This window comes from Euwallacea similis, chromosome 4 (assembly GCF_039881205.1).
Source record: "Euwallacea similis isolate ESF13 chromosome 4, ESF131.1, whole genome shotgun sequence".
NCBI classification, from domain to species: domain Eukaryota; kingdom Metazoa; phylum Arthropoda; class Insecta; order Coleoptera; family Curculionidae; genus Euwallacea; species Euwallacea similis.
The window spans coordinates 7,004,386-7,022,358 of record NC_089612.1 but is presented as its reverse complement, the minus strand read 5'-3'; the positions used below and the strand labels follow the sequence as shown (position 1 = coordinate 7,022,358).

At 34.4% G+C, this 17,973-nt stretch overlaps 1 protein-coding gene across 2 annotated transcripts; it reads right to left on the bottom strand.

Moving 5' to 3' along the window:
• Positions 1-174: 174 nt before the first annotated feature.
• LOC136408325 (uncharacterized) lies at positions 175-10,555 on the bottom strand. 2 transcript variants are annotated; one of them, XM_066389247.1, is made up of 12 exons: positions 10,336-10,550; positions 10,132-10,274; positions 7,776-8,166; positions 7,272-7,723; positions 6,967-7,221; positions 3,286-3,632; positions 2,397-2,601; positions 1,935-2,104; positions 1,657-1,882; positions 1,359-1,594; positions 1,131-1,295; positions 175-376 (listed from the first exon to the last, which is right to left on the bottom strand). In XM_066389247.1, exons 1-12 carry the CDS (start codon positions 10,374-10,376, stop codon positions 233-235), a joined length of 2,775 nt encoding a protein of 924 aa, XP_066245344.1. In that variant the 5' UTR covers positions 10,377-10,550; the 3' UTR covers positions 175-232. The 2 variants fall into 2 exon arrangements, with proteins under 2 accessions (XP_066245344.1, XP_066245345.1); XM_066389248.1 differs by lacking the exons at positions 175-376; positions 1,131-1,295 and having other exon boundaries at positions 1,447-1,594; positions 1,662-1,882; positions 10,336-10,555.
• Positions 10,556-17,973: the final 7,418 nt, after the last annotated feature.

The window sequence follows — 17,973 nt, the reverse complement described above, 5'->3', positions numbered from 1 at the left end:
TGGTAATGCCCAGCGACAGGAGAATTTATCATTCATATGTCTGTTTAACTGGCATGTGCTTATTGTAAACATGACGTCACGAAGATGTCGAATTTTCAATGTCAGTACTCGCGAAACGTGATTCAGAGGAAAGAATAGAAGAAAAAGTTAGGTGTTGCAGTAAAAAATAGAACCTTGAAATTTACAGAAACGTTTATTTCAAATTCAGCCTTGTATAAGAATTATCACTTATTTAGTTGACTAAATGAGGTAATTTTCGGTATATAAAATCTATGAAGTCTACCGTACTGACTTGATTTATAGCACATTCAGAATTCACATCGTCCCCAATCATTTCAGCAATATTATTGCTACTGCTCCCCGTCTGAATTGAGCTCTAAAAATTAATATTAGTTAGGAAAAAGTTAGTCCGGGTTTTTGGAACGTCATATGCTCACACACTATGCAAATGCAACAAATTTATTAGTATACAGTGTCGCTAAAAACTTTTATTTAGCAGAGTCTAGAGCATTTGAAAAAAAGTAATCTTTCGTTTTCTAGTCGTTGGCCAAAAGTATGAGGTAATAGACGAATTTTTTTTATTGATTTTCTATATACATATGTATAAAGGACGCCTTATTTAGGAGTTCTTACTAGTTTGATTGATAGATTAATTGAGAGAAGCCGGAGACACAAAAATCGCTTTAGCTATAGTATGGGTCCATTATGTGGAGCCTACCTAATGGCTAAATTACCAATATGCTGTTAATTTTAACATCAAGCTAGTCCCCCCCCCCCCCCCCCAGGTTGAAGTAAAAAATTAGTTGAACTACGAGATTCGCAGCACTTTTTCAAAAACGCAGGTTTTGAGTTTTTAGGAATCAACTCAGAAACAGAAAAATTTTAAATCGTTTTCAAAGCCTTGTGGACCTGACCTCTTTCCTGCAACTTTTCCCAGTTAGCCAATTTTCTATCCCTTATAGTTTTCAAAATGCCCATACATTTCAACCCAGTTTGGGCCACACCGTATACTGAATGCTAAATTGTGTTGCTGTACTTGTGAACCTCTACAGCATATCGTGTGGCCACAATCCACGACATGGGCTGTGATGGAGCATTGGAAATAATTTATTCATGTACGGGTTACTCACATCTTTATTAGCGTTCAATTCACCATTAATCATCTCCATTAACGTCTCCTCCACTATATCCTTCATATTCTCATCTTCCATTGTAGAAGGCGACTGAATCAAATTGCTAGTGAGGGACCAAAGATTCGGATAAGCTTGGTTGAAAAGTATAAATTCAGGAGTAACCTTCAGAAGCAAGTTTACAGGTAAATATGTAAAATGTTATAAAGGAAACACTAAGTTTAGTACCTCATACTGTTGCAATAGTCGCAATAATTTGGTCACTGTAGCTATCGCAGTCCCAAGTACTTGCTTATGAGAGTTATCATTTTGTAAAATTTTTTGAAACACCCCGAAGCATCCGGACTTGCTGATAGCATCCAGGGTTTTAAAGAGTCGCTTGCGGATCTCCTTATCATCCATTCTAATGATTTTTTTCTGCTCCTTTGAAAATATCACCGTTGGAAACGCATCATCCGTCATCCCTGCAACATTGAAGTCCTTTTTGACGATTTCCGTGAAGAGACTGGAAACATCATCATAGAACCTTGCCTCTCCAGATTTTTCCTAGTAACTCGGTCCCAAAACTTTACTGCCTTTTCCTGAACCTCGGGATTACCCTCCCTTAAAGCTACTTTAACCATGACGTTGTAGATTTTAAAGTTGTCTGCTTCGGTGTTCTTGTCGCATTGATATATTTGGCTCACGACGTTGATGGCTTCCTTCAGCACTGCTGGTTCTTGATCTTTGGATATCAACTGCAGAATTTTATCCTAGAATTTGTGCATTTAACACGTTACAGAAAACATATTTTTGCATAGGTACCACGAATTCGCACTGATACAAACTTTCTCCAATATCCTCCATTATGATCAGCTCTTTCAGGCATCTGAGGGCAGTAGCTCGCACTGACCAGTCAAAGTCGGTCATTGACATCGTCAAAATCAAATCCTTAGTTAAAGATTCTTCTAAGATTTGTTTGAACGAGGTAAATCCTGAAATCACTCGTAACTTAATCACGTAGTCCTCTAACTACAAAAATATTTATTTACCCAACGAGTGCGTTAAGTTGAAAAATGAAAATCAAAAAAGTTTTCATTAATTTATCAAAAGTGTATTAGGAAAACAACCTTCCTCTCGGCTAAATGAGTGCAGTAGCAGTAGCTTTATCGCGCTTAATGTGGAAAAAAAACTTTACGGCACTTTACGGCATGATAAAGTACTGCAAATCAGTACGGTAACGTGGACTTTTACTAACGCGAATAAGGAGAATTAAAAATTTATTACCTTGATTTACTTTTTGACATACAGTACAAACTACCGTTAGAGCTGCATTTCTCACTTCGGGATTACTACTGAAACAGTTTTTAAACAACATCGAGCCCAGGTCGTTAAAAGCAGGATTTTGGCCGGTATCCACTAGCAATGCCATGTCGGGGCACATGTGTTTCAAAATTGTGATATTTAGAGTTTTTAAAGCTTTCAGCAGGACCTAAATTAACGGAATACCGTTATACAGGCTGTCTCAAAAATATACTGACAAACTTTAAGGGGTGCTGGGGGTAACCAATACAAACTTTTTTCTTTAATAAACATATGCTCACAAAAAAAAAGTTAGTTTCTCATTTGAAGAACTTACCGATATGCATTGATGGATTGGAAGAGGGGGTGCTGTAGCCTGGCCTGTGCTGTCTCCTGGTCTCAACACCTTGGATTTTTTCCTTCGGGGTTATCTCAAATCTCTGGTCTACGAAACACCTATTACATATATTTTATTATATTATGTATAATGAGGAAGATCTCTTAGCAAGAATAATGGCCATGCACATATCGCCATGGTTGCACATATCTAGAAGCTATTCCCGGAAAATTCCATAAAGTCCGTGAGTGAACGAACCGACAGCGCAATTTTTGTATTGAAGCAAATGATCAAATTTTGAACAATTATTGTAAGCTATCGTTTATTTATCAATAAAACAATGTCTAATATGAACGCAAAGTGATTATAATGACCAAAACCATATTATCTTTTTTCTGCTCAAATGGCTCATTTGTGGGCCTATGTTTATTTAAGAAAAAAGTTTGTCCTGATGTCCCCCACCACCCCTTAAAGTTTGTCAGTATATTTTTGGAACACCCTGTATTATAATAACAGGGTGACAGCAGCAAGCACTACCTCCGCCGGCCACCTCGAAGAATACAGCAAAAACTCATATACAAGATTAGACATTTCAATGCGGCCAATGCTTTCCCTCCAAGACAAGTCAAAATTTTCTAAATAAGCGAGTATCGCTTCCAGCAGCATGTCAGCAAACAGATGGTCATGTTCCATTTGTCCCATTTGTCCCATTTCTGGATTTTTGGAAACATACTTGATGAAATCCCTCAAGGCGTATGTGAGACTTTGAAAGACAACAGCTAAGTTTTTTCGGCAGTACATAGGTTTGGACTTAATTAAGCATTGGAGAGCTGTAATATCCACGTCTAGTGGAACTATATTTAATTTTTCTCGTATTTCGTAGCCTGAAAGAGTGGATACATGAAACAGGCCGTTGAAAATAGCTGAGAATTTACTATAAGTGGTACCCAGGTTTACTGAACAGAAAGACAAACATGCATCTTTATTAAGTAAAATACACTGATGGACAAAATTAGCGCATCACCAATAAATTTCAAAGGAATTTTAATAAAACTCATACCGAACAAAAATTAATTTTATTTGTTGAGATAAGAAGTAATGGAAATAAATCACTTCTCCCCTACGTTAACGTGGGTAACATTAGATTAATTCAGTTTTTTTTTAGTTTTTTAGATTTTTTTGTTAAAAATTTAAGAATAAAAAAATCGAAAATAAACTGAATTTCTCGTTTTTAACGGTTTCAATATCGTATATTCTCGCCTCTAGCTTGAACAACTTCCCCCAAACGTCTTGGGATGCCATTAAAAAGTTTCGTGGTGAATTCTTGGGGCATGTTATGCCATTCTTGAAGAACCGCATTTTCCAGTTCAGCCAAGCTGTCAGGAGCAGGATCTCGTCGTCGAATACGTCGTTTGAGATAATCCCAAACATGTTCAATCACGTTCAAATCAGGACTACTCGCCGGCCACACTAAACGCTGAATGTTCGCGTACAATCGGGGCTTGGTGCGATCTGGCATTATCGTCCGTAAACAAAAAATTGTTGCCAATGTGAAGTGCAAAAGGTACGACATGTTCTTGGTCGGCCTTGCCCTGGTCGCCTAGTATGGCAACCTGTTTCCCTAAATCGCTGGAGAGATTGACCAATGGTGGTGTGGTGAACACCCAACCTTCGGACATCCTCACATTGGGTATATTCTTCTTCCATTAAGGTGATAATTTTAACCGCATCATATTCATTTAAATTTCTTGTTGGGAGACATTTCAATATACAAAATCAAATCCAAAACAATACCACACTTGTTGACAATAATTATGTAATATTGCAAATGGCGCGAAACAAGTATCTCAATGGATTAAAAACAATTGAAAGTATACAGTGTTACTTGATTTTTTTAAGAAAATGCATAATTTATAATCCTACTTGGGAAAAAAGTTTTATATTCAAAAATTTATAAGTGGTGCGCTAATTCTGTCCATCACTGTATATGCGCATTTTTCGATTTTACGCTTCTTGGATAATGGTACCTTGGTAACGATGCAAGCATCATTCCCTTCAATTCTATGGCCATTATCAAGGGCTGATACATATTTGACCCATGAAACTTTCTAATTTTGGTGCCCTTTTTTTATTTTAGGCTCATTTAGGAAACACTCTGTATAAATAAAAGGTAACGCGAATATTTTCGCCTTATTAGATTTACCACACCAGTCAAAATGACAGGTGCATTTTTCTGTGTGATGCAATAAGTTTTGCGCAGTCATGATAAATTATGAATACTGCGCAATTACAGTACGATCAAAACAAATGCTAAGCGGGTGATGATGAGACTTAAATGTCATGACAGTCGTCAATTGAATTTTGAGAGGTGACGGTTGTGAAATTTTGTTGAGAATACTGGAAAAAAACATTTCTTTGGAAACTAAAACATTCCAAACTACATTCGTTGGTAAGAAAACTAATTGCAGAGAGAAACATTGTTTGTTTCGATTTATTTTTACAATTATTATCGTCAGACCTAAAAAATGGTGAAACGAAAGAAGTATTTTGCGTTTTTGGAAAATGTAGCCGACATGCCTATGGAATGTTTGAATGTTGAAAATGATGAATTTTATGATAGGGAAGGAAAATTGTTAGATCACCAATGTGATTCACACCACAGCAACCGTAAGAATAGAGCACAAAGCAAAATCTATCTATGTGAGAGTTGTGACAAGTTCAATACTATTAGGTTTTTGATTCGCAATTGAAACAAAGTTTTGAATTGTTATTTATGTTATAGGTTTACTGTACTTTTTATTATACTGTATACTTTAAAGGGTGTTTCAGGATAAGTCTGCCAACAATTTAATGTAGGTTCTTGTGACCGAAATAAGAAAAAAGTTCAGATGATCATAGGTTTTCGCTTCCTCTTTGAAATACAGGGTGATAAAATTTGTTTTTTAATGTTTTCCTAATAAACCCGTTTCGGCATTAAATATTTTTATGAAAATTGGAAAGCGTAAAATAGGTGTAGAAAAACATGTTTTTGGGGGAAAATAATGTTTCATATTTCATCAGTAGCGTCCCCATTGATGTGACTCTGAACATTAAATTTAAAAAAAACATGATATGTCACTGGTTTAAAAAATAAAAATGGTTTTCTGAATGCTTCATATTTCTGTGAAAAAAAGGTTTCTCGAATATTTTTCATAACGTTAACCGTTTTCATGAAAAAAACATTATATGCTAACAAATATGAAAACTATTGTATGTATAAGACTAAATTAAACACATTATGTTTCTTATAAAAGAACAATAAAATAAGGTATTGAAAATGTCCTCCATCCACAAAAATGCATGACTCGATCCTTTTTCGCATATTATCGTGCGCTATTTGAAAAATTCCTAAGGAATTTCTTATTGTGTTAAACGAACGAGTTATGCGATTTCTTAGTTGCAGATTCTTGCGTTTTATTTTTTCCATTAAAACGGTTAACGCTATAAAAAATATTTAAGAGACCTTTTTTCACAGAAATATGAAGCATTCAGAAAATTATTTTCTTTTTTAACCAGCGACATATCATATATATATACATATATATATATATATTTTTTTTTTATGTTCAGAGTCACATCAATGGGGACGGCATTGATGAAATTAATAACATTTTTCCCCTTAAAAGATGTATCTCTACACCTATTTTACGCTCCCCAATTTTCATAAAAATATTTGATGCCGGAACGGGCTTATTAGGAAAAAACTAAGAAATGTTAACTTTTATTCCCTGTATTTCATACAGGAAACAAAACTGGACTCATCCAAATGAACGTTTTTCTTATTTTGGTCACAGAAACCCGTAGTAAGCTTTTGGCAAACTTATTCTGAAACACCCTCTTACAAAAGTAATTTATCATTTTTTAAAAATATATAGACAGGAAACCCCACTAACCATTTCTTCTAAGACCAGTTCTTTCGACTGCTGTCGGTGGAAATAGGTGCAAATTGTTAGTATATTTAGTGTTAATGAAAGCTAAAAGAAGAGGGATGTAACAAAGGGAAACCTGTAAGGTGATTCTTGATGCGTAGACAAGATGTTTTAATGTTTGTAACCATATTTTTTGCTTCAATCCGGTTCCCTATCTCACAAAATGCAGTTTTAATGGATTGCTTATTTATACTCTTGTCTGTGCAAAATAAATATAAATAAATTACTATTTGTAAAACAATATCCTTACCTAGCTGTAAGCCATCCCTGCTATAAACGTTAAGAATATCCGCCAAGTAACAATCCCTCAGTTCCTCCTCATGGGTTTGAGGAACTCCCAAAAGCTTTTCTGCAATTATAACAAGAGGTTCAATCTGAAAAGACATGAGTTCATCTTCGATATCTATGGGCTTTCCTTTTAAGAAATACTGGGGCATTTTCCTAGACACGTTTTTCCAGTATTTTTGGGCGTAATAATACAACTCGAATATTATTTTTAAATGGTCTGTAATAAATATTGAATAGTAAAAAATACATAACAGTCAATACACTTACTTTTCCTCAATTCGCGTTCGACGATTTTCAGAAACCCGCTCAAAGCAATGGGATCGTGGTTGACGACTTTAATCCCATCAAAGAGGTCTGTCATCTCATAAAAGGACAATATAATCACTATTTTGTCCGCTTGCAATGAAAAATTGCTGTCATTAGAGAGCACGGCCAGAGTCTCACTGGCTTCTCTTACTTGCATCTTGACGAAATATTTAAAAATATCTGTAACCGAGGTGGCCAGGAGTCTTTCCAACGTTTCTACCAAGCAGGTTAACTTTGGCAAAAGCATTTTACTATCATTTAAGCTCAGAAGTTCCACCGGTTGTTTCTTGGTTTTGGAAAAATTCTTTGCGGAGGTCTGTACTAAAGATTGGACCATTTGCTTTATAACATGAATGCATATTTTTGGAGCTATCCTCAGCGTCTTTTGGAGAAACTTTGATAATATATTGTGCCTAAGAGAGATTTATTTTGTCGAGTCAAAAAACGTTAGCAGAAAAGGCTTACGCTTTTTTAGTTATGCATAATTTATCATTTTGGCAATCAATCACTAGTTCATAAATTTCCATCCAGTAATTGGTTTCCAGGGACCATTTCAGCCCAGCATCATGCTCCAGAAACGAGCACAGCATATCCATATATTTTACTTTGACCAGACCATCAGTGGTTGGTTTGGTCACTTCAGCCATTGTTACCAATGAGGTATAGGTACCACTGGCATTTAGCTGAAGAAAGTTTTTCTGATTTTCGCTCACGCAGGCCGCAATAGCCAAAATCAGCGTCTTTTGTCTGGCGCTGGGCCATTGCTTCACCTTGTGGTATACTTCTGGTATTTGCGAGAGAAAGGAAACGTAACGATGTTGTTCTTGCACTGTTACCTCGAAATCTATTCCGTTTTCTAAAAATTAAGCTACAGGGTGATATGATTTTCCTTCCAATGATGGTTGTAGCTAGTCATTTATCAACTTAGACATAAACCATGTAACAGAAGATATGCAGTAAATGCTGCTTGGAGCAAATGACGCAAATATAAACGTATGCCATCGGAAGTACCTATCGTTTACCGGAGCACCATTTGAGCATGTTGCTCTGATAGGTTCAAATGATCTCAAAATTAGTACTCAAACATCTCAAGACATACTCAAATGTTGCTCTGGCGGGTACTCATTTTCAGATCGTTTGAAATATTGAAGTATTCATTTTTTACATGTAAATGAAAGAAAAAATGTGTGGATGATGCTGACAGATTTCGATAAATGACTATTGCATTCGCCATATACAGGGTGTTCCATTAATTTCTTCATTTTTGATATTTAAAAAAAAGTTCAAACAAAGACCCTCTTTCATTTTAAGAGTAGAGCTTAAAAATGGCCTCGTTGCCCTACCCGCACGTGATACAAATTTCCTTATTTTACATGGAATCCCCCAATTATTTTGGCATTTTTGGATTTCTCGTTAAATTTTAATGTCAGTTTATGTGAGGTGCCTTATTTTTAAAATTTACCATTTTCGAGTTATTCCAGAAAATTTGAAAATTTTGACAACTGCAAGGTCCCACAAAAATCGGTGTTGTTCCCTAACTGCTGCAAATTTCGAAATCAGCCTTTTAGAGCTAAGACAGGACCTAAAAAGCTACGTTTAGACATATTTGAATTTCAGAAAAAGTCTTCCACAACCCACGAAATACGCTTCTAAATTTGCATGATTTCAAAAATCAATAACTTGTGTATTTCGAATGGAGTATCCCAATTTTCTCGACAGCATCGTATTCAGAATTTAAAAATCTAAAACTTTTATGAACACGACCCTATCCTTACACCCAGCTATTTTTAAGTTTCCGAAAATTGACCCCTTTTGTTGGTCAAGTCTAAACATTAATGATAATGTCGCTTGGACTTCGCCATTAACATTTTGACATTTATTTATCTATTTTTTTTTAAATTTAATATTTGGTAAAAAAAACGACGATGATTCCAAAACTTTTATAGTACATTTTTTTGTATAATTTAATGTTTCAATTTGTCAAAATGCCTCGCAATATCGTTCATTCCCAAATAGAGAAACAGGACTTGCTTCAAACTTATTTTAAATTTAATAAACATCTAAAACGAAGTATTAAGATGTATCGCGGAAGATTTCCCGACCGTTCTACACTTAGATTTTTGAATTCTGAACACGGTGCCGTCGAGAAAATTGGGACATTTTATTTGAAATCAATAAATCATTGACGTTGAAAGTCATACAAATTCTGAGGCGTATTTCGAGGATTGTGAAAGACTTTTTCTGAAATTCAAAAACGTCAACACATAGCTTATTAGGTCCTCTCTTAGTCCTGAAAGGCCGATTCCGAAATTCGCAGCAATTAGGGAACACCACCGATTTGCGTGGGACCTCGCGGCGGTCAAAATTTTCAATTTTCCAGAATAACTCGAAAATAGTAAATTTTAAAGATAAGACATATTACATAAAATGGCTTTAAAATTTAATAATAAATTCAAAATTGCCAAGATAATTGGGGGATTCCGTTTAAAATAAGGTAATTGATGTCACATGCGGAGAAGGGCAACAAGGCAATTTTTAAGGTATACTCCTGAAATGAAGGGGGTTTCCCGCTTAAACCTCTATTCTAATGTCAAAAAGAAAGAAATTAGAGGAGGATAAATTATTAATGGGACACCCTATATTCAAGAAACAATGTTGGTTTTTCACTTGAAGCACAAATTCTTTGTAAATTAGGCGACATTATGAAATAAATTAATGTATGATGGACGTCCCTTAAATATTAAATCTGTAAAAATGACCTACGGGACTTGTGACCAACATAAGTATCACGCAAATGCGACGTAATATTCTTGTTTTTTACCTGAGTAAGTAAAGCAGGTATTATCCTCATAATCCAACTTTGGATCTGATTGTAATGCGCTTTGAAAGTATTCGTGCCACTCTTTGTCGCCATTGTTTGCGACTTGATTCGCTTCGAATTTTAAAAGCTTTCGCTTCTTAGATCTACAATAAATATCAAAATCGAAGAATAAGATAGATACCAGAGGTTGTGTGGTTCTCCAACCTTAATCTCGTCACATACGGAAGCTTGTCTTCTATATCCATTATTCCATTAAATTGACGACTTTCACCACAAATTCCTGTAAGGATCGGAAAAGCAAATATACAGATATATGTATACTTTTTCACGCCCGATTAACGAATAATCGAAGCATATCTGAACTAAATGATGCAAGTCAAGCAACCACGTTGAGATAAAAACCTTGTTGGCCTTGATAAAGGAATATTAAGTATTAGGCCTGATGTGAGTAATTAATAACAAACGTATTATGATACCTAAGTGGTACGTAAGAAAGGAAATGTTAAAATTAAGCATGCAGCCTGGTCCCCTCCCAGCTAGCGAGTTAAACTTCATCTGCATATACTCTTTCTTCAAAATTCGTCTCAACTTGGGCTTATACAGAGTGTCCCAAAAATATACCGACAAACTTTAAGGGATGGTGGGAGACATCAATACAAACTTTTTTCTTAAATAAACATATGCCCACAAATGAGCCATTTGAGCAGAAAAAAGACAATATGGTTTTGGTCATTATAATCACTTTGCGTTCATATTAGACATTGTTTTATTGATAAATAAACGATAGCTTACAGTAATTGTTCAAAATGTTGACCGTTTGCTTTAATACAAAGATTGCACCGTCAGTTCATAGACTCGTGCACTCTATGAAATATTTCAGTAATAGCTTCTAGATGCGTGTAACTGGCCATTATTCTTACTAAGAGGTCTTCCTCATTAGGAATAGGCGTTTCGTAAACCAGAGAATTGAGATAACCCTAAAAGAGAAATTCTAGGATGTTAAAATCAGGAGAACGCGCGGGCCAAACTACAAGACGTTCTCATCTAATCCATCGATGCGTATCAGTAAGTTCTTTAAATGAGAAATTAAGTCCATTTTCAATACAAATTTTGATTTAAAAAACAACAAAACGAATGTTACTATGCTAACTGAATAATCATAATGTACAAATAATGGCTATTACGTTCTTAAAATTTACATTTTTGGAATATCCAATTATGATAAAGAAATGTTTGTGTTCCTTAATAACAAACATATTTGAAACAAAAAATGTTCAACGAAAGAAAATGGTGTCCAACTAAATCAAGAATTTATTTATTTATTTGATATAACTTAAAATATTTCATTTGCTCTGCAGCCTTAACGGTGCTTTTGCGGGCATATGTTTATTAAAGAAAAAAGTTTGTCCTGATGTCCCCCACAACCCCTTAAAGTTTGTTCGTATATTTTTTGGACACCCTATATAGTGCTTATTGCGTAACATAACGCAGATAATCGTAATGTTTTTGCAGAAGGAACATTTGAGTCAAATCTGGCCCATTAAGAAGAAATCACTCTGTCATTATATCTCTGAGCTGTGACTTGCTAGAATTTAATTTAGATTTAAATTTGGATTTCTCCTGGTAAATATTTTGCTAATGTGAAATTTTAAATCATCATCCACCTCTTGTGACCAAAAGTCCAAATATTAGTAAAAAATGACTTTTATTTGTATTAAAGTCATTAATTAATTTTTTTACCTAATAACATATTTTTCAAGGCTCAAACTGGAAAGACAGATCACACTGTGCGAAAGTTACCTCTTTAGTAGCTGAAATGTGCAAAAATCTAAGTACCAGAAACTTACCTGTGGGAACTGAGGTAACAAATTAACATATAAAACAAAGAATTAGGAAAATATTTTAAAGGAAAATTGGGAAATAGCGATTTAGAAAGTCCTTTAGCTGTGGATTCTTTATGTTGATGCAGCACTTCTTAAATGGCATTATTTTAATGTCTTAAAAAATACATTAATCCGCACGTGTAGAATATTTGCCAAAGTAAAACATATTTCAATGTTATGTTGAGGGCACCTAATTTATTTGGTTTTACAGATTAACATAAACATATATATACAGGGTATACCACTGAAAACTTTACACCCGCCTTATTTTAAATTGCCATCGAAATGTTAGAAATTACCGCGACATGTCGATATTGTTTTCGAGAGGGACACTTTTTAACGTTAAATGCAAATTCATCAAAACAACCCCCTTTTAGGGGGTGCATTCAACTTTAGAATCTCAAATGGCACCATAGGTCTAGTGACGCTTCATTTAAAAAGGTTTTTTATTTTGATTGTCAGTATAACAAAATAGATTGATCTTTTTAAATGCAAGTAACTTAAACAAGGGTACATATTTTCTGTAGAATTAAGCGTCCTTTTAAATTCTCGATTTATTTTAAGCGTGGCTCATCAGATAAAAAAGTTTTAAATTACTTAAATAATACGGTGAAACTAGCTCTCTTTAGGAACGGCCTCAAAATTTGAACTTTGGATACGCTGTATCTCTTAAACCGACAATATTAGTATAAGCCATGTTGAGCTCAATCATAATATTTTGGTGTCTAGTATTTTCAGTTTAATGTTGACCCATACTTTCTGACTCACTCTACATAAACATTTACTTAAACCTCTATGTTTTAAATGGGAATATGTATTACATATCATTTAAAATTGAGAAGAATAAAATATGGTGCCATCCCAGTTGATTGGTATATTTATGGAAGTAGAAGGTACCAAAGAAACCCATTCTTAATCGAGTTCCCAATAATTCCTAATATAAAAATAAATGGTAACAAAGCCTTTAAAAGGTCCATTGAGAGGTAAATTTACATTTATATATTTATTGTAAATAATGAAATAGTTGCCTGTGTCAATTAGAAACGTGTTATTAATAAAATTTTCAAATTCTGGACAATTTGGCGAATTATTATTTTTTTCTCTGCAGGATCGCCACATGATGCTTATGGCTATTGCTTGTTCGATCACAATCATTATACAACAAAGTTGTTAAGTTTTATTAGAGCGAAAGGGTATTGGCTTTATCTGGCCCTTCTTTCCATATGTGTACTAATTAAAATAACTGTGCGAAAATGGATATATCAGGTAAGTTCAGGTTAGGCCATTGGTAGCGAGACACGGATAATAATACATTTTCCGATTCCATTTCAAAATTAGAGCTCAATAAACGATACATAAAAGATATAAAAAAAGAAGGTGTCTTATTAAAATAAAAAATATATAATAAATCAGGTATTTTATTTACCTTGTTTTGCAAAAAATCCTATTAAACAACAAACAGAAAGAAAATTATAATCATATCTATTAATAATAGGATTTATCTTTAATTTTCAATAGAAGAGGTACTTTTTTCTCCATCTTTTAAACTTGACTCGCCGATATCTCGGGAACACGCAAGGCAACTATCTTAAAAAATACCTCAAATCTATCGTCTCAATGCGCTCCATAATCCTACACCAACCGCTTTACAAAATGCCTTTTGATTTACCATTTAATGAGTTTTCTGCGAACGTAATATACTGATAAAAATTACGAATTATTGACAATATGGTGAAGGAAAATTTGTCACTGTAATATTACGATACGATGCTTAGGCTATTGTTCATAAGATAATTCAATGTATAAGCTCACATACATATATTATTCAGCCCTCGAAGTAGTTAAATTTTTAATAGACTGAGATAAAATGTTAAGGTAATTAGTGGTTTTATTTTTATTATATACAAAATGTCTTTTCATTTTAAATATGATGTATTTAATACCGTATAAAATCTTCAATTAATATTGTTCTGCAAAAACCTTAGACGTGTTTTTCGATCAAATTATTTTTGCAATAGAAAATGCATTTTTTTATTCTGTCAGGGTATGTTTGCATAATAAAACTACTGCTTTGAATTCGCAACTTTTCCCCCATTTTACTAAATCTGGAAACATCGCATGTTACTTCCTATTGTGCATCGTGTCCTATACTGATCAGCTGTACCTTTACACAAGGCAGGTCGTACCGATATCACTTCGCAGGTGATTCACTCGAATGTTAGCGCTACGATGAGCAAGATGTTTGTAGTTTGCACTGAATTAATAATCGGGTTAATCGAGTTTTCTTTTGTTCTAAAGACTCGTGAGGTACCTCTTTAGTACATCCATGACTTAGTGAGTGAAAGTGGGTGTCATTTAACTGTTATTTTGTAAGTGAAATTGGACGTTGCTGGCGTGATTCTGGACCACGCTTTTGGTACTGGGGGGTGAGTGCTGATTGTTGTTTCCTGTGGTTCACAGCTAAGTTTTGTCAAGTCAAGAAGAAGGACGTGATTAGAATTTTAGTTGAAAGTCGAAATTATTTGCAATTTTGACCCTTCTGTAAGGTACTTAGGAGCATCTTCGACGTGGCCGAAGAATAATCTCGCATCTTGAGCTGTTTCGGACACTTCAATTTTTTTTTTGTCAGGGATTAATATTACATTTTTCTGTGTTTCAGGTCTCAACTGTGTACGCCTCTGCTTTAAATCGAATTCATTTGAAACTCTAACTGATTTGAAGATTTTTTTCAGGGATTAATATTGATTTTTTGTGTTTCAGGTCTCAAGTGGGTACGCCTCTGCTTCAAGTCGAAATTAATTTGAAACTCTAACTGCTTTGAAAGTTTTTTTCAAGAATTAATATTTAATTTTTTTTGTGTTTCAAGGTTGAACTTTGTACGCCTTTGTTTCGTTAAATCTTACCACACCGAAATAATAAATTAACGTTAATAATGTGGTTTTTCCTTAATTACATTGTATACGTGTAATATGTCTATGTACCTAGATTAATAATGAATAAAGGTGTATGAAATTTTAAACTCCGAAAAAACCTCTGACTCCTTTTTCAATTAATTTCTCTTTGAAATATGAAATGTATTTACTCACTATAAATATATTTGAACAAACGAAATGTTTGGAGGCCATCGTATCATTATTATCATTCGGGCTATGACTCGTATCTTTGCAAAAGGTAGATTGTAAAGTATTTTGTACGTTTTCATACCAGTATCGATTCTTAGATTATTTAGCCGAGTGGTAGCACGATAAACAAGATATTCGTAATACGAAATTGGTTCGAAAAACTTGATAGATACATCGCTAACTTTCTTCCTCATTTGAGGTGCGTTCCTTTCTCCAGGTGAAACGATATGCACGATTGGAGTCTACATTATAAAAGAAACATAATTTTGGTCAATTTTTGTTGCCGAATGCTAAATTTCCAAAGCTGAGGAGATCCCTTTCCAGATTATTTTTATTCGCGGAAGAGCCGCTTGTTTTAACATCGATTTTTCAGCACAAACAAATCAACACCTACTTTTGTGATAATACGTCATCCAATAGTGACGCTTTGGATTAAGAAGGCTTTGGAAACAAAAGAATAACACTTATGCTGTCAGTATTAATGGCGTCTCCGCTTTTCCTTCCGTGCCGCTCGCGAAAATTATCAAATTTCGACTGAAAATATGCAAAAAATTTGGAAAAAATTTGTACGAACTTGAAGGTTAATTAAATGAAAAAAGTAACGAGTATTCGTGCGGGATTATGTTTGATTGAAAACAGATAAAAATCACACTTTAAAATTCAATTTTATTTGATAATATCAAGAATATAGTTTCGTTTGCGTTCGGGTCTTCGAAGCTGCACGATCGCTGAGTAGCATACTTCGAAGGAGCTCAAATTGAATCGCAGTAAAAATTTCGACGACTAAAAAGAAAAAAGCCATAGGCGGACGTGAGATCGAGCAGTGCAGTGCGTGCCGTGTCGAAAATAAATAGTAACTGAAATCTTTCTTCTCAATGACTGAGGAACGACAGTTTTTGTTGACAGGATTTCAAACGAATCGTAATACCAGAAGATTTATTTGCGGTAAGTGTTTAATCATTGTACCTAATTTAACCTCGCTGTATTTTATTTGCTTTGTTGATGATAGCTCTAAGTGATTTTGTATCACTGTTTATATGTCCTTCCTTAAGCATGTACACACCGTGTATTATTTCGTTTCGCGTATCGTTTCCATGGTTAAACCGATGAACTGTAGGTTCGCGAAAAAGGGTATAAAGTTATTTGAATATTTGGAGGTCATCGTATCGTTATAACCATTCGATTTATGACTCGTACCTTTGCGAAAAACAGATTGTAAAGTATTTTGTACGTTTTCGTACTGATATCAATTCTTAGACGATTTAGCCGAGCAGCAGTACGACAAGATATTCGAAATACAGAATAAATTAATAATCGAGTCAGCTCGAAATAAAAATCGTTTGGCAATATCTTCTTTAGTTTCCGAAATACAGTACAATTTTGGTTCCTACTTTTTGCAACTTTTTGGTGCCGAAAACGAAAGTTCGAAAAAAGTGCCTTTCTAAGGTTCCACAACCCCAATAGTCATATTTATTGTCGACATAAGTCCAAAATTTTTAATTGTAATTTAGGAAATAAAATTCGATTTTTTTGTATTTCAAGCATCAACCGTGTGCACCTCTGGCTTGAGCCAAAATTATTTGTCAATTTTGACTCTTCCAGAGACAACTCTAGCGATTTCTCTCGACATGATTCTTATGTAGCTATTGTTCATAAGAGATTTAAATTTATTAGATCACATATAAAATGTTAAAGTTGATAGCGGTTTTACGACGTATAAAATTCTAAATAAGTATTGTTGATGAAAAGGTTTAGACTCGTTTTTCGATTACTTTTTCTTTGAAATAAGAAATGTGTTTCTCGGGTCCTTGCTTATTTTTTAATTATTCTGTGTCTCTAACTTATATCAATTTGTTTGGCCTGGAAGTACTGAAATTTTTATTTGTGGAAGGGCAGTATTGCAATTTACTAAAAACTAGATTGGATGAGGGAATTTATCTGGAGTTGCGGGTGTCGTGTGTACGATGGATACTCCAATGACTGTGATCCGGAAAATTTTTTTTAGTTTTTTATAACTCTGATTTGTCTAGTGATCTAGATGAATTGGGTGTAGCAAAGAATTTACGGCATTCCACTAAAAGTAGGATCATTTTTTGGGCGGAAAATTGCTATGTACTGTACTAGTGTCTCTGTGACGTCATTTTGTTGTTGGAAATGCCTTTCGCCGTCATAGATTAGTGCCTTATTTATACAAAATAGGATCTTAACTATTTGAAAATAAAGCTTCACAGACAGGTAGGGGTGGAATTTTACACTATTCTCAGCTAAAACTAGCTGAGATGGATAAACGTTGAATAATAATAATAGTAGTAATAATAATATCGACATTTTGGTGTAAGACTTGAAAGTGTATTGATGTAAACGGTCGATATTCTTTTGAAAACGTTTCATCATTCCTAACCTGTGTGTGGTTCAGCTGGGTCCAGAAGACTGTCATCGATTTCATATTTTTTCCCTAATTTTCCGGGGACACGACAGTTTACCAATGTAAAAAATTGCCAATTCAGATAAGCTCTCCCCATGCCAGTAATTCGAAAAAAAAATTCTCGGATCACTGCTTCACGAGCAGCTTATTTGCTCTTAAGTAAGAATAAGAATATTAATGCTCGATCTATATCTCCGTCACTAGGGAACGTAAGTCACTCAACGTGAACTATTTTTTTTGGTTTCAGCTAAATGGACTTTAAGAAAAGTAGTAAAATCTTTCATGTTTATAGCGATTATTTTCATTATCTAAGACGTAGAATAGTGTTAGGTCTCTTAGAAGCCAAAGCGACCGATGAACTTCCCCCCAAACCGACCTATTTAAGGGCGTTAACAAGCGAATGAATTTCACT

What these genes read in the sequence shown, in the direction of transcription:
- LOC136408325 (XM_066389247.1), bottom strand. Translation starts at nt 10,376, where the DNA reads ATGGATATAGAAGACAAGCTTCCGTATGTGACGAGATTAAG. An exon ending in CCGTATGTGACGAGATTAAG is followed by an intron (nt 10,275 to 10,335) that starts GTTGGAGAACCA and finishes TATTTATTGTAG; the next exon opens with ATCTAAGAAGCGAAAGCTTT. An exon ending in CGAACGCGAATTGAGGAAAA is followed by an intron (nt 7,222 to 7,271) that starts GTAAGTGTATTG and finishes TATTTATTACAG; the next exon opens with ACCATTTAAAAATAATATTC.